Source organism: Ovis aries, chromosome 1 (assembly GCF_016772045.2).
Source record: "Ovis aries strain OAR_USU_Benz2616 breed Rambouillet chromosome 1, ARS-UI_Ramb_v3.0, whole genome shotgun sequence".
Classification (NCBI taxonomy): Eukaryota; Metazoa; Chordata; class Mammalia; order Artiodactyla; family Bovidae; genus Ovis; species Ovis aries.
The window spans coordinates 105,289,969-105,306,741 of record NC_056054.1 but is presented as its reverse complement, the minus strand read 5'-3'; the positions used below and the strand labels follow the sequence as shown (position 1 = coordinate 105,306,741).

Below are 16,773 nucleotides of genomic sequence, written 5' to 3'. Positions count from 1 at the left end.
CCTGCCACCTTCTGGCAGTAAATCCAGCCTATTTTTAACTCAGGCCTCTGCTTAAGTGCTTTTGGCTAAAAGAGAACCTGCCACTTCTGGCTCCCCCGCTGTCCCCAGCCCCCGGAGGCTCACGGGCTCCTGAGATACGCCCAGCTGCCCCTCACTCGCTGCGGGTGTCGCTGCCAACACCCAGGGCAGGCGGCCCCTCAGCCCGGGCGCAGATGTGCGAGAGAAACCTTTAGGGGGCGCCATGCACACGGAGACGATGGGCACAGAGCCCACAGGCTCGTCCTGGGAAGGAATGGGACCTCAAACTCGTGCTGGAGAGGGGCGCCCGCGAGCGCCCGCGTGTGCGCGCCCGCGCATAAAGCCGCTCTGTGTGAAAAGGCCGTGCTCCGCTGCGAATGTGAATGTTTTTGTGACTGCTTATGCTATGAAACGTAAACAACAGCCTCTGCCCTTTGGGGAGCCGCCCCCTCTGCCTGGCCTGTCTTCCCTCCTAGTCCGCCAGCCAACTCCCACACGCTAGCTGGCAATCTGCCACCCATCCCTCACGCCTCTTGTCTCCCCCAAAGCCTTCTCTGACAGGCCCTGCCGACAGGCCCAGCCAAATGGCCCTTTCACTCTGGGCCGTATACCAGAGTGAAGGGCTGTATACTTTGCATAAGGTATAAGAGTATACCTTAGCACAGGGCCAGGGCGTGCTTAGCCCTCAAGGAATGAGGAATGCTCCCAAGGCGGGTTGTGAGCCCTTCCTAGGGGTCAGACCAGGTCCTGGCAGGCCTCAGTACACAGAGAGGTGCCAGGATAACCCTCCAGGATTGGTCTGGGGTGTCTGTGCCCAGAGTGGAAATTGCTGGTGCCCAGAGAGGTGGATGTGGGGACACTGCCCCACACAGAGTGGGACAAGCTCTGTTGGTCCATCCCCATGTTGGTCCCCCAGGCTCAGGGTCTGGTGTGTGTGTGTGTGTGCGCACACGTGTGCAAGGATGTCTGTGTGCAGAGGGGGATCCGTTTCATTGTTGTCTCCGTGTTGAGCAGCCTATGGCAGGAATGGGGGTGTTGCTCAGGACCTCCTGGGAGGAGCTGTGGTGGGCATCTGTTTCTAACGCCCACGTGGATGCGTGTCTCTGAACATATGGCAGAGGGTGAGGAGCCCCTCGCTCTGCGTCTGCCAGTGTGTCTGGGCATATCCTGGGGGTCCTGGGGTTTGTGTTTGTGTCCTGCGTGGCTGTTGACGCGACCTGTGGGTTCCAGAGGGTGTGGATGTGGCATTGCTCCCGCCCTTAGACGTCCCCGGACTCCAGACTTGGTCCAGTCGGTTTGGCTGCTTCCCTGCCCGGCAGGAAACACTGTTTGTTTAGCTGGGACTGTCAGAGTGGTCTGTGTTGGCAACTGTCCTCAAGTGTGTCACCCTGTGTGACCCTGGGTGCACGTGTGGTTTGCGTGCCTGGGAGCCCCTCCACCTGCGTGTGGGCTTGAGTTCGCTGAGTGTGTTAGACAGTGTGACCTTCCTGTGTGTGCTGGGTGCCTGTGAAGGGTGGGAGTGTAACTTGGAAGTGTGTTGACCACACACGCCTGAATGTGTGTGGAAGTGGCGAAGGAGTGTGTGTCAGGGGTCTGCCCACGGGGCGGGGGCAGAGGTGGGGGTGCCGCAGTGCCTGGGCTGTTCCCTCGGCCCAGGGAGGCCCCTTCCACTTCAGCTGTGTAAACAGAGGCCCTGCCTTCCTTTCTGAGGCCCCTGAAGGGTTGTCATCCCCCACCGCCGCCCCCTCCTGGAGCAGGGAATTTCATTGACTGTGTGGGGTCGCCAGTTTGTGAAGTTATATGACTGGGGGTGAATTGAAGTGTGCAAAATTGTGTGTGAGCCTGAACGCAAGGCTAGAGTGTCCCCCCTGGCCAACAGCAGCCTCTCAGGGGCAGGTTGGGAGACTCCACGCCACTTGAACTGAGCTCTCTCCGGTCGCCAAGCCAGTCCGTCCACGGTTTTGTAGCCAAGTATGGTAAGAGCCCCCTAATTACCCATGACCAGACGCAGTAGTGAAAGCCAAGTGTGTGATGCTGGCCTTCTGGAGGAGGGGCCGCATCTGCCCCTCCTCTCTTCAGCCTCTGTGGAAACCGGAGCCCAGGCCTCCCCGGCTCACATCTCAGGTGGCATCACTGGCTCTGCCTGCAGCTGCTCTTCCTGCTCTGGACCCATGGCGTCCTGGCTGGCTCGGGCCTAGCACATCTGGGCTGTTTCTCTGTGTCAGCATCACGCTTGCCAGTCGGACATCCGGGGTGAGCTACCCAGCCTGTGGGTCCCCAGCACTTCCCACTTTGTCCCTCCTGCTAGCCCTCGCCCCTACCTATCTCATGTCCTTCACACCCCTGCGACCCCCATCCAAGTCACATCTCCTGGTCCCAGCTCATGCCCCTCCATTTCAACCTCTGCCCCAGCCCAGCCCATGTCACCGCCACACCTCCCCCATGACCCGTGTCCCCCCACCCAGCGCATGTTCCTGGGTTTGCCAACTGGGCAGAACAGGGAGGGTAAGGGAGACCACGGAAGGTTTCAGAGCTGAGTAGCTCTAAGCTGGACAGCTGTGGACGCGGCCCAAGTCCTCTTTCAACCCCAAAGCTTCTAGAACTGAAGGGAGGAAGAGAAAGGGGTCAGGGGTCAGAGAAATTCTGAGACGGAAGATGGGTGGGGAGGTATCCACCCTGCCCCAGACTCCAAAATATGCTGAGCCCAAAGCAGCCCCCAGGGCAGCCCTCAGGGGCCCCTCAAGAGCCAACACCCACGCTTGCAGGCCCCCAACCCCGGGAACAAGGCTTCGAGCCCAGCCTGGATTGCCAATGGCCCTGCTGACCTCACATCCAGAAGGGGAGGATGTGGCTGGCTCTCTAACCTCGCTCCTCCAGCCAGAATCTGTGTAGCGTTGTTAGTTGTGGCTGCTGTTTCTTACCCTGGGGACGGTAGGAAGGAAAGGATGTGTGAGCGTCTCTGTCTGTCCATGTCTTGGGATGTCCCTTTGAGGACCCTCTGGGAATCCCGGCATGTGTTAATATGACCCTTCTTGAGGTCCGTGTGGAGGCGACCAGAACTAGACATCAAGGGGGAGAGGACCCTGCAAGGGCGGGGGGTGTGGGGGAGGTGGTGCCCTGCCATCTGGAGCTGGCTTTGCCAGTCTAAAGCCAGCACAGCTCACTAAATTGAACTTCCCTGGCCTTAGGGCCCTGTTCTTTGGGGGTGTGGCCAGGACTCCAGTGGTATGTCAGGTCCCGGGGGCACCATCTGGCAGCCATCAGTAGAATCTAGGGGCATCCCAGGTACTGGGGTGTGGAGCAGGAAGGAAGTGTCTTAGCCTGGCTTCCCCACGCCCTGCTGCTGTCCTTCCCCTTCCCCCCAGTATCCTGCTCAGTCCTGTAGCCCAGCTGTGCATGTGGTTCTGCGCTCTCCTTTCCTGCTTTATCTTCTCCATCAGCAGGTATTGAGTCTGGATCATAGGCCTCTTTCCTGCCTGCCTGCCACCCCTGCCCTCACTCTCACCTCCAGCCTTTGCTTTCAGGCTGGCCCACCATGGGCTTCATCTCACCTCGGCCTGGGCCAGGATGTGCTGGGCTATGCAGATCTTTGGGCCCCAAGGCAGAGGCCCTGTGCCCGGCAGGCTCAGGGTCATGGTACCTGTGTATCTAACTGCTGAGTCCTCACCCTCTTACATGCTCTGGAAACTAAAGCCTTGCCTGAAGGGTATCCCAGCAGCATCCTAGAACTTCCTGAAGCCCCAGCCTGGGGGAAAATGAAGAAATATTGATGTGTGTGGTGCTTCCTCCTTAATCCCTGCCTGTGGGGATTTAAGAGGTTTCAAAGACCAGGCCGCAATTCCTGGGAAGATGCAGATCTTCTCTTCTGGGGCATCACAGTCCTGTAGGAAAAATGGGGGCTCAGGACGCCTGAGTTCCAGTCCTGGGTCTGCTGTGGATATCGATGTGACTGTGGGCAACTCACTCGCTCTCTCAGAGCCTCGGTTTTTATGTATGTAAAATGTGGTCTTCAGATTGGCTCCTCCAGTCCGGATCTGAGGTCCTTTGATGTCTTTCCCCAAGAACTCTGAGTGACTTTGGTGGATGAGGTGGCAGGAGGCAATCAGGGTTTGTGGGGAAGGGCTCCAGGTGGTGGTTCAGGGTCCAATGTTCAGAGCACAGTGACAGGCAGCTCCACTCTGAATGCCAACCTTGAGGGACCTGGCCTCTTAGACCCTCAAGTTTTCTCATCTGTGCTATTGGTTGAGCAAGACTTCCAAAGGCGCGGTGCACGCAATGCGTCTAAAGCAATGGGCAGGGAGCTGGGCCCATAGTAGGTACTGAATGAAAGCTGGAATGAAAGCTGGCTTGGTCTAGCTGCTGCTCCACTGACTCGCCTTTTTACAGCCTTCCCATTCTTAGCCTTTTTTTTTTAATTTAATTTTTATTTATTTACTTGACTGCTCCAGGTCTTAGTTGCAGCATGTGGGATCTTGAGTTGTGGCATGCAGGATTTAGTACTTCAACCAGGGATCGAACCTGGGCCCCCTGCAATGGGAACACAGAGTCTTAGCCACTGGACCACCAGGCAAGTCCCCCATTCTTGGATTTTTTTAAACCCACTGGGCCCTCCCCATCCCAAGCTGGCCAGCTCCTGCCCCATGTGGCCCTGGGGTTGGAGGGAGCCTGCAGCCTGGGGCCCACAGCTACAGCTCCTTTATGGGACAAACCCATTCTCCTCAGCCTTCAAGGTCCTCTAGACTGCCCAGCAGGGCCCCAGCTCTGTGTATCTGCTCCTCCTGTGTCCCCAGGGTAGGGTGTGTTTTTCCTCCGGGTTCCTGTAGCCTCCTGGCATTTACCAGTGTAGCTCCTGATTGTGTGTTCATATGTGTGCCTGTTACTGATTCCTCTTCACCTATCATCACACACACATAACCCATGCTGAATTATGATCCTGAGGCTAAAAACTGTGTCTTCTTTGTATCCTCAGTCCCCAGGATAGGGCCTAGCGCTCAGCAGGTGCCAATAAATGTCTCTTGAATCCATGAACAACTGAATCGATGAGCCTAACTTTTCAAGTCTTGTCTTCACATCGGGAGCCTCAGACTACTGCGCTGACCTTCCCTGGTCCTTTCCCCACCTACCCTCCCACCCCTATTCCCCCAGCTCTGCTGGTGGAAAATCTACCCACTCTCCAGGGTCCAGCTGAAATTCCATTTTCTGTGTTGCATGAGTATAGAGGGGGAGAAGACACAGTCCCTGCTGCCCAGAGACTCACAGTGTAGCTGGTAAGAGCCACAGCACACACAAGAGGGGCGCTCACCCACGACCAGCCTGCCCACATAGTGCCCTGGTTGGGATGGAGTCACAGCTAGGCAATGAAGAAAACGGCACCTGCTCTCAGGCCAGGGAGCTTGGCTGGGCAAGGGCCGCCTGGATAGATTTTAGCCCCTATCAGCAACTGCTCACTGCCCTCCCAAAGTGCCCACCTGAACAACCCTGACCTCACCTGGCTTGGGAGGGGCTATGACCTTGACTGCTTCCACCGTGGTCCCATCTTTTCATTATTATTATTCGGCCACACCATACAGCATGTGGGATCCTGTTTCCCTGAACAGGGATTGAACTCATGCCTCCTGCATTGGAATGCAGATTCTTATGCAATGGAATGCATTCCCTGGACTGCCAGGAAGGGCCCTGTCCCAGCTTTCACCTTCTGTCCCCTCACTCTCCTGATGGATGCAGGAGGCTGTAGTTATGTGCGGCCCCAGCACCAGCAAACTCTCAGCCTTTTGGCCATCATGTTTTCTGTTTTTGTTGTTTCTTTCTTTATTTCTGGCTGCGCTGGGACTTCATTGCCGCGCGCAGGCTTTCTCTAGTTGCAATGGGAGGGAGCTACTCTCTAGCTGTGTGTGGGCTTTTCACTGCAGTGGCCTCGCTTGTTTGCAGAGCATGGACTCTGTAGAGTGCGGGCTCAATAGTTGGGTCACATGGGTTCAGTTGCCCCATGGCACATGGAATCTTCCCGGATCATAGATCTAACCCATATCCCCTGCACTGGCAGGTGGATTCTTAACCACCAGACCACCAGGGAGGTCCAGTGGTAACTTTTTAAATGGAAAAAAAAAATTGCAAAGGATTATAAAGGAAACCAATTATATTGAAACACAGTTATCAAAACATCTACATTTTTTGGTATAGTAATATATATGCTTCTTTATTAACACATTAAAAACAAGATCTAACAACTACGGTTATTTCAAAGTAGTGATGAGAGTAAATGATATTTTGCGATATCTTCAAAAACTATAACACATTCTGAACACATCTGTGATTTCTGTTGGTTACAAAGTCACAGGCACTCTTAAAACTACTGTGGCTTATTGCCCGTACATAGGAGAATGGTAAATTTCAGTTACAGGTGAGTAAAAGTAAAGATATAACTTTTTCCTATCTAGTTTCACAACCCCCTGAAATCCATAGACCCCAGTCAAGAACTTCTGGTTACAGAATAGAATGGGAAGGAAAGGAGAAAACCATCACCATTGAGCCTTATATTCCCTCTGCCATTTAATCTTCACACCAGTCCTGTGAGAGATATATTATAACCTAGATTTTCTGATGAGATAGTTGCGGCTCAGAGAGGTTGAATGTGTTGCCCCAAGTCATCCAGGCCCTGCTCAGAAGCCTTTATTGCTCCTCCACACAGAGGTGTCTCCTTAAGGGCAGATGAGCTACAGAACAAGATGTTCAGCTGACCCTTTGGCCCTAGAGTCCTGTCCCCTCCCCAGGCCTTGTGACCTGTGGGGTTTATTTAACCAGCGTACAGAAGAGTGATGGCCCCTGGAAATCACACACACTCGGTTATTTTTATCGCCAGTTTATTTTTTTTAGACTAAGAGCAGAGTATGAAAGTCACAGCCAAAGCACTTGAAAAAGGCCCAGGAGGATGGGTGGGGCCACAGAGGATGGGCAGGGCAAGGTCTTGGGAGCTGGGTCCCGGCTTAGGGCTGGAGGGGGGCATTGTTGTCTCACGGTCTCCAAAAGTGTCTGTGCGTTGCATAGGTCCTGTCTTCACAGAAGACAAAAGAGGGGCCAGGGGGTCCCCCAGGGGGGCCTAGCCTGGTGGGGAAGGGGTCTGAAGCTGGAGGGGGAAGTCAAGGAAGGTCAGGGGGTTAAGGAAGGGGAGGGACTCTGTCCGTCTGTACATTATATATAGATATATAGAGTCTGTACATGCCTGCCTGGCACCCCAATGCCCACCCCTCGTCACCCTTGTCCACTGTCGGCGGCCCCCCGCAGTGGTGTCTGCTTGTAAACTTGGATTCAATCCAAACCACAATCCTGGGAGTGGGAGTGAGAGGAGGACGTGCTTATTGCTGTAAACAGGGGAGGGGCAGCCGGTGGTGCCACCCCCTCACCCATCTAGTCCCCTCCCTGTGTTCTGGCCCTGGAAGAGAGTGACTGGGGGTGTCTCCCACACTTCAATTTGCTCTCTCTGGGGCACATTTGTCTCTCGGAGGGGGACAAAGGGGGAGGGCACCAGGGGTCACAGAAAGGTACCAGGGGGCAGGGAGTCCTGAGCACTGCCCTTTACAGCTCCCGGGTTTGGTACCAAACATTACCAGAGCCACAAGGCCACTTGGGACCCGTGGCTGTCCCTGTGCCTGGTCCACTACAGTGCCCTACTTGGTGGAGAGGGGACAGAAGGGGTGAGCACAGATGTATGGTGCAGACCCCACTTCCAGCCGTCGGAGGAGGGGTCTAGGCCCCACGGCTAGGCTTCCCTGGAGAGGCCAAAGGCTCCCTGCTCTGTCCCAGCCCCGCCCCAACTCTCCCCTCCAAGGGAAGGGGCAGAGCTAGGAGGCCAAGAGTGTCATCAGGAAGAAGGCGATGCCCACCGCCAGGGGCAGATGTTCCCGCTTGGGGCTGGTACCGCTGATGCTCTTCTCAAGCTTGGGCACCTGGGGGTTCTCTCCCTCAAAGTCTTCTGTGGATAGATGAAGAGACAGACTGGTGAGAACCGGGCTGCGCGCTGGGGAGGGAACACGCGGCAGCGGTAGCAGCAGTGGAGCGGGGGACGTAACCACCACGGGGGTGGTGAGGATCGGTGCCCCCGGGGGAAAGACATGCAAGAGGAGCAGGCACCGGGGAGGGGGCTGCGGTTCCAGCAGTGGCCACCAGAGGGCGCTGCGCAGACTCACCCAGCACGTTGATCTTCACATTGGGGCCCATGGTGAACTGGGGGAGAGTGGGGACCGGCTTCTCCCCGGAGTGCGATGCTGCGGGGTGGGGTGCGGGTGGGGAGAGAGGAGGGGAGAGTCAGGGCCAGGATCCCCTCCCCCTGCTACAGCTGGGGAGCGAGTCCCCCTCGCCTGTGCCCTCCACCTCCACCCCCAGGAAGCCAGGGGAGCCCCAAAGCAGGGGAGCCAAGGGTGGGGTCGCGGCTGGGAGCCGATTATACTCACTGGAGGCGCAGCAGACGAACACCTTCATCCTCAGACACTTCCAGTGCAGGTTGTGGGTGGGCGTGGCTGGGGAGGAGACTGGGCCTGAGTCGCTTTTTCTCCAGATATTCTACCCCGTGCCCTCCTCGCTCGGAAACTCTCCTCAGTCCCTCCAGACTGCCCCTCTTGCGCAGTGTCCTTCAGGACCTCCTCCACCCTTTGCGCATCGGTCGTGGTGGCTCGGCCGTTAGCCCTAGAAGCTCCTGGGGTCCTATCTCTCAATAAACTGAACCCGAGGTCCCTCCTCCGAAATGTCCCTCACAGAAACAGTGACTCTGTGACCTTTGGGAATGCCACTAGACCTCTTTTCTTAGCCTCACGACCCTGAGCTGGAACCCTGAGGGCCCAGCTCCCACGCCTCATCCTGAGGTATCACTTGGAGCCACAGAGACCTAGCGCCTGCAGCGTTGGCCGGCCCCCGGCCCCTTGGGACCCCGCCCCCTAGCACTTAGGCCCCGCCCCGGCCCGCCTCCAGGCCGTCACTTACAGATGTAGTAGTACTCGTGGCCGGCGTGGAACTCGTAGCCCAGAGAGAAGGCGCTGTAGCGCTGGAACTTCTCCGAGAACTTGATGGGGCTGTGGGGGGCGTGCGGTCGGTTGCACTCCCAGCGCTTGGAGCCTTGGCTGGCGTTGCAGGTGCGGTAGCCGTCCCGGCTCACCATATACAGCACGTACTGCTCTGCCCCGCCTCCGGGCCCTGGCCCCGCCCCGGGGCCCACCCCTGAGCTGTTGTAGTGCGGGCAGTAAATATCCAGATAATCGTTCACGTTCACCTGCACCGTGTAGCCCTCTCGCCGCAGGCTGTGGGGGAAGGAAGCGGGTCAGAGAGAAGAAACCCAAAGCCAACTCGCTTTCCACCTCACCTCTCCGCAGACCTTCCCTAGGGTCCTTAGAGTCTCCAGGCTTTCCTTCTGAGCTTCCTCTCCTCTCAGTCCCTTTCTCTCTCCCCAGGGCCCTAGTGCCATCAATCCCCGCACTATCTTTCCAGGCCCACTCCTGGTTCTGCCCTTCTCCTGGTAGCCACCGGAGGGTAGCAGAGACGCAGGGAAGCCCGGCCGGCCTCCAAAGGAAAAGAGGCGGGGGAGAAGGGTGGAGGGAAGAAGGGATGTGTGCTTTGGTTACCACAGAAACGGCGCAGGTCCCTGCAACTCCCAGACCCAGGCCCGGATTTCCTCGGTCCATCCCCCATAATTCACTAGTGGGGAGGAGGAATGGAAGGAATGGAAGTGTGAAAGTGGGAGGGATCCCTTGGAGGGATGCGCACCCTCCATCGCCTCTCCCAGCATGCTTTCCTGATGCTGCCAGTCCACCCCCAAGGCGAGTCCGACAAGACCTGCCCTCACAGACATATGTATGCAGGCTTCATGCATATACATGCACAAGTTCTGTGGCACACACACAAATATGTCCACCGCCCACTTACAGGCAGCGTACACATAGAAAAACTAGGCGATATGTGTGCTGGACTGGCATGCCAGTATTGGTTGACCCCAGGGCCCTCTCCCTGCCCTTCCTATACAGACACACACACTGGCGCACGCTCTCTCTACAGTATGACTGGCCTCTGTACCTTGAGTCTCACTGACCTCCACCCTGAGGGTATGGACAATTAGGTCTCCAACAATGTGACACCACCAGGACTTCCCTGGTGGCTCAGATGGTAAAAAATCTGCCTACAGTGTAGGAGAGCCAGGTTTGATCCCTGGGTTGGGAAGATCCCCTGGAGAAGGGACTGGCTACCCAGTCCAGTATTTTTGCCTGGAGAATTCCATGGACAGAGGAGCCTGGTAGGCTACAGTCTAAAGGTTGCAAAAAGTCCGACATGACTGAGCGACTAACACATATACCAATGTGACACAATAGATCAGGGAGCAAGGGACTCAATACCAAGGCTCCAGGTGGTGTCATGCCAACACTGGTATCTCTATACCCCTCTCTCCTCCACCTGACACTAACTCCCCCTTAATGATCCTGAACAGAGTAATGGGCAGAGTGCCCAGACAAGATGGCTGGGCCTCTTACTTCCCTGATCCTTCTATGGGCAGAGAAGCAGATGCTGGGTCCCTTGTAATCCCCACCTGCCTTGCCAGTTATCATCAAAGTGTTGGTCTTAATGCTCTCTCCATGGTGGTATTGAGTGGTGTGGGGATGGGAAAAACATCTGAATGGAGAAAGAAACTCAGAGAAGTAGGTAGGAGTTTCCCTAATTTTCTTTGCATAGGAATGCACACATCTTGGCAGTGAGAGGGGCGTATAGTGGACACAGGAAGGCATGGGATACTTGGCAAAATGTCAAACCACTGGGGTCTTTGGTTCCTGGGAACTCCCTGAGGGGAGAGACTCGCTCCCCTTGTCACCAGGCACCTCCCAGTTCCACAAACAGTAATTAGATCCATTAGGGAAAGGAGCTTGGAGGCCTTTGGATGGGGTGGGGCCTTGAGGGTCCCTCCCCACCTCACCCTACATCCTTGGCCTTGCTTGTGCCACCCCTCCCAAACACTCCCTTTCAAGCCTAGCAGTAAGGAAGACAGGTAAAAGCTGGTGTTTGAGCACCCCAGTGAGAATGGGCTCAGCCTCCTTGAGTCATCAAGAATGCCACCAGCCCCACTCGGTTCCCATGGGAGTGATGGGTCACTCTGGCTCCTCCCTGGCCCTGGCACCCAGGTGGGCAGGAGTCTCGGCCTGGGGCACTGGGAGCAGGAAAACGGGTTATACCAGGCCTAGCTCCCAGCTGCCACCCCAGCTTTACCTCTCTATCCACAAGCTCAAAGTCTACTGTTCCCACAGGCTTTGAGGAGGGGGTCCCCAGTGCCAGACCAGGGGCAGCTGCACAGCCACTCGAGGCCTCTGTCCTTGAGCCTCACCGGGTTTCCAGCCCTGAAGCAGTGCCTCCCTAGGGCACTGCGTAGTTTTCCTGCAACACACCCCTGGGCTGAGTGGCGTGAATCGCCCCTGAAATGCCCCTACCCTTCCTGCTGGGCATGTGGGAGAAAGAACTGCTGGGGGAATGACTGTGCCCAGTTGGTAGCTGGTGGACTGGGCGCAAAGGCTGGCTGCCAGGAAAACCCAGCCACAACTCCTGGGAGACCTGAGGTGTCTGCTTGGCTTGGGCGCTTTAATTGAATCTGTCATCCTCCCAGTTTGGGCAGTAAAGAGGAGGTGCCGCTAGGCCCCGGCTTAGCTCCACAGCTAACCTCTCCTTCAGGGCCGCGCCTCCCTAACCTCGAGCCACACCCCGCCCCACCCCGCCCCCGCGGGAGAGCCGGGCAGGCTGGGCTCTGGGGGCTGGGTCGCGCCTGCCCCTTCAAACAGTTCTCTACCCTTCCTCACTTCATCCCCTGCTAGCCTCCCACTTCCCCTCGCAGAAAGGCGAGAGTCAGCACACCCCACCTGGAGGGGTGCCCTCAACCTGGCTTTCGCCGCCCCCAGTGCACATTCCGACCCCTCTCTTCCACTCCTTCTGTGCCCTGTCTGCCGGAGCCTCGTGGGATGGGCGGCGGGGGAACCGGGAAGGAGCAAACCTCTCCCCCCGGGGCAATTAGGGGCTGGTAAACAGGGTGTCTAACAAGACCAGGGAGTAAGGAAAGGATCCCAAGAGATCCTGAACTTGTTAAATCCCTGCCCCCACCTCTAAACGCCAAGATGCAGAGCAACGGAAGTGGAGGAGGGAAAAGACACCGGACCCCTGTTCTTCCCTCTAGCGCGCGCCCCCGAGGCTGCGCGCCACTCACCTAGCAGGCGAGGCCGGACCACGTGTGCGCGGCGTGGGGTCCGCGCGCCCGGGCTGGGATGGGTGGTTGGCGAGAACGCTCGCGGGGCGGCGCGTGCACGGTGACACCCCGCACCCCTCTGGCGCCCTGGGCCTCCGCACCCCACCGGACTGGGTCTCGCCAGCTAGGGATTCGGCTCCAGGCTTCTCCGGCTGGCGTCGGGTGGGAGAAAATCAGCGCGCCCCACATCTCCGCCCCTCCTCCCTGCGACAGCGGCGGCGGCGGCGGCGAAGGTTTATTGATCTGCAGCGGCGGAGAAGCGCGAGAGACCCGCCGAAAGCGAGACATACAGAAATGGAGTGAGAGGGAGACGCACACCGAAAGGGGGGATGAACAGAGACTGGATTCACCGAGAGGTGAAAGGGAGTGAGACAGTGAGAAAGAGAGGAATCCAGAAGCCGAGAAAGAGATGTTAGAATGAGACGGGAGAGAGGCTTGGAGAAAGGGAGAGCCATAGAGGCCGCTCCAGAGAGGCCCACAGACAGCAAAGACGGAGGCAGGGACGCAAAGGAGAATATCAGGGACAGGGAGCTGGTTCAGGGCAGAGACTCGGTGACAGGAAGAAAAGAGAGAGAAAGACCAACAGGGACGTAGTAGAGCCTCAATAAATATTTGTTGAATGAATGTATGAATGAAAGAGAGATAAGCAACAGAAACATTCAAGAGATAGAGGGACAGGTAGGGAGACAGCTAGAGAAAGATATTCTGACGCTTCTTGAGATAGGGGCGAATGTCAGCACCCTTGGACAGTTCTGCAAAGAAATGAAGCACAGACCTGGGCGCTTCCATTTGGCCACTGGCCGGTCCCGCCCCCCGCCATTCAGTTCCGGGCTCATGGGACCCCTCGGCCTCATACTCTCATGCTTTCTTCCAGTAAGGTTCCCCCATGCTCGGTTTCTGGGCCAGACTGGGAACAGGTCTCCTCTATTCCAGAGGACCAAACGGAGGGACTGAGTGCGGGACAGGGGCAAGATCACGGTCGCTGTGCAGGGTACTGCCCCCAGGTCTGTCAAAGAGGCCACCGCACGTGTCCCACCAGTACCCTCCCACGTGACCCCCAGGAGGCGGGGTCGCAAGACCCTCTTCACGTGACCCCAGGGGGCAGAGACCCTTGCCACGTGATGGGGGGGTGGCAGTCAGAAGCCCAGCTCACGTGACCGGGGGGAGGGGACACGGGAGCCTGTGGCTCGGCCCGGCCCCGCCCCCAGCTCCCTGGCCCTCTCCACTCCCGGCTCCGGAGCACGTCGCTCTCACGATTTATGGGGCCGCGGCTGCCGCAGTGAGGGAGCCGGGGAGCCCGGGCGCAGCGGCAACAAAGGCGGAGGAAGCGAGGCGGGGGCGGCGGCGGCCTCCCGGCCCGGTACGCGCCCCCTCCCATCTCTACCCGTCCAGACCTGCGGAGGAGCAGGGAAGACAGAAAGGAGGCTCTCGGAACCTGGGCTCCTCCACCCCCTCCCAGGGCTTTCACCTGCGCCCAGGTGTATGCGGGGGAGGGGAACCTGATCAACAACATCCCCCCTTCAGCCCTACCCCCCCGCCATTCCCGCATCCCCTGGCTCAGGCTTATCTTAAGAACGTGAGGGTGCCCTGACCGTGCTGGGGAACCCGGAGCCCCTCACCTGCGTGCTCTCCACTCCCTGCCAGACTCTAGCGGGGCGGGGGGCGGACGTGTGAGTCTGGGGGAGGGAACGAGCTAGATAGAGAAGGGGAGTCAGCCCCTAGCGGCCCCCGGAGTTCTCCGAGTCCCGCTGGGGGGGGGAGGGGCCGTATCCCCACCCCCGAGGTTTCCATGGGAAGCGAGAGGGGGGCGTCGTTGCCTCATCCCCACCCCCAGTCTGACACTCCGGGCGCGAGGAGGGAGAGAGGGGGAGGCGCAGAGCCCCAAACAACAAAGAGCAGGAGCCGCGAGCGGCAGCCCCTCCCCCGGGAGGTTGGGGGTCGCGGCCGCCCGGCCCTCCTGGTCCCCTCTCGAGGGGCCTCGCCATTTGCTCCCGAGTCGCCCCCTGGGATGGAGAGCCAGAGACAGTGCGGCCTCCGCCGCCTGGGCAGGTGTGACAGTGACCCCCGTGTCCCCAGGGATCCCCCCAACACACAGACACACGGAGGCGGCAGGGGTGATACACACGGCGGCTCGGCGGGGAGGAGAAGACAAGGGCAGCAAGGACTGAGCAGAATGAGAAACTGGCCCCGCAGCCGGCACCCAGCCGCCGCTCCACACACCCCGGGAAACCACACGGCCGCCCTGACACCCGCCCAGACCGCGGCGGCGCCGACAGCCACCCTAGCCCAGACGCGGCCGGCCACGCGGACAGCGACCGCAGCCCCCTCCTCGACCCGTCGCCCGCTCCCACCCCCAGACGATCGCCGACGCAGACACACAAATCACACACTCAGACACACACGCACACTGACAGCCGCGCACGCCCGCTCACACTTGGAGCCACACGCTGTCCCCAGCCCGGGTGTGTGTGTGTACGTGTGTGACACGCCGACATCTCCTTGCCTTCCTCCCTTTCGCCGGTACCCCACGTTCCTATCCTATCCAAGCGGCACCTCCAGAGCCCCCCAACTTGGCGACCCAGCCCTAGCTCATCCCAGCCCCGCTTATCCATACAACCAGGGTAATCCATTCACCTTCCTTCTGAGGAGGTGCTCGCCCGGACTCCTTGCCTCAGCTTTGGACCCCACTTGTTAAAGCAGGAGTCATGCCCAGAACCCCTAGAAACGCTCGCCACTGAAAACAGGTCATCCCTGGGCTCCCCAAGTGCGGCGGCCTATCCCCAGCATGCTCGTGCTCCCAAACCCCAGGCCGGCCGAAGGGGGTGAAGATGGGGGGACTGTCAGTGGGGGGTAAGCTATTCCAGAGGCGGCTGTGGAGAGAAGCCAAGGTGGGGTGGGGTGTTCCCAAGCAGCTTCCTCCGCTCGGCCCAAGCCCTGGTTACTCTACCTTAACAGCCTCTTTCAGACACCCGCTGAGTTTCATAGACGCCCACAGAGTGTGTCCCCCTCTCCCTCGCCTTCTAGCCCCCAACTGTGGTTTCCCAGGACTGCCACCCCAGGTTCCCCCAGGACTTCCCAGGCCTCCCCCTCTCACTGACGCGGGACGCATGGGCTCCCTGGGCCCCCGACTCACTGCTGGTTGGAGCTGTTCCAGTACACCGCATGCCGGTTTCCCAGCGCCCCCCCGGGCCCCTGGGCCAGCAGCGGCAGCAGCGGCACGGGCACGAGCAGCAGCAGCAGCAGCAGCGGAGCCGCCGCCATCCCCGGAGCCGCCGCCGCCGCCGCCCCCCGACTGAGCCCCGCGCTCCCGGCTTCTCGCTTCCCAGCTCCCTGCCGCCGCCGCCGCCGGCCCCCGAGCCTTAGACCACGCCCCCAGCCCTTCCCTCCGCCCTCCCGGGCGCGCCCCCAAGGCCCCGCCCCTGGCTCGCTCCCGCCAGGCCCCGCCCCGCTCGGGCCTGGAGCGCGCGCGGCGCGTGGGAGGTGAGAACCGTGCTGCCCCCTCCGGAACAACCGGAGCGCTCCTCGCCTCTCCCTCGTAGGTTTAATTTGCTACCGCCGGTCCCGTATCTTCTGCTCCCCAGTCTGGAGAAGAAGACTAGGGAGGCCAAGACAGGGATCTCAATCTCTTGTCAACATTCATTTCTGGGATGGGAGACTTGAGAAGAAGCTTGGGGTCCAGGATCCTTTAATGAGTAACACTAGACCTCCCTCCTTTCTGAACAGTCAGGTCCTCTGCTCCCTTCACATCCCTGTTCCCATATGCGTGAGGAGCCAGATGGGATCTAGAGGGTGGCTGAGAAGCCCTTTAACTGCCATCAAGGACCTTATTGCTGTTGCCCTGACCCCCCAGCTGAGCAGGAGTCTCGTTTTTCCTGGCGGTAGTGTAGAGGAGCTCGGCGGGAGAGTGTCAGGGCTGGGTGCTGGGAGGGCCTTAGGCAGTCCAGGGCCCAAGGCAGAGGAGGGACTGAGGAGAGTCAGCTAGAGCCAAACCGGCTTTCCTGGGACACTGACAAAGGATTCTTCACTCACTCTCAACCAGAGATCCCTCCCCAAACAGCCAGTGGCGTCCCTAGGCAGTCTCACTCCTACTCTCACAGACGTTGATGAGAGCGCGTACTCCATCACCTTGTACTCTTGGCAGAGCACCTTGTACTCCAGTTCTCATCACAGTCATTGTCCTCACAGTGACACCCAAACACAGACATTACATCCACACATTCAGAAGAGGCACAGACACCCAGAAGCAGAGAACACAGAAACACAGGCATATAGACACACAGATAACCCTTCAGAGACATAAAGGTATAGGTGTCACCAGGTACCTAGAGATCTGTAGAAACACAGAGATTCAGTACACAGAGACATTGGAGCACACACACCTAGACACACACATGCACATCCTCTGACATACACACAGTTCTGTACTCTCCTCTCCTCTCTTGTCCTATGAATTAGAAATTCAAGGAAAGAAAAATCTAGAATCTAGAAAATGTTAGTTG

At 58.5% G+C, this 16,773-nt stretch overlaps 1 protein-coding gene across 2 annotated transcripts; it reads right to left on the bottom strand.

Annotated features, from left to right (window-relative positions):
• Positions 1-6,861: 6,861 nt before the first annotated feature.
• Positions 6,862-15,606, bottom strand: EFNA3 (ephrin A3). 2 transcript variants are annotated; one of them, XM_004002571.6, is made up of 5 exons: positions 15,408-15,606; positions 8,992-9,305; positions 8,466-8,531; positions 8,202-8,279; positions 6,862-7,987 (listed from the first exon to the last, which is right to left on the bottom strand). In XM_004002571.6, the coding sequence occupies exons 1-5, from the start codon at positions 15,533-15,535 to the stop codon at positions 7,857-7,859; spliced, it is 717 nt and encodes a 238-aa protein (XP_004002620.1). In that variant the 5' UTR covers positions 15,536-15,606; the 3' UTR covers positions 6,862-7,856. The 2 variants fall into 2 exon arrangements, with proteins under 2 accessions (XP_004002620.1, XP_042110946.1); XM_042255012.2 differs by lacking the exon at positions 8,202-8,279.
• Between the last annotated feature and the right edge of the window lie 1,167 nt (positions 15,607-16,773).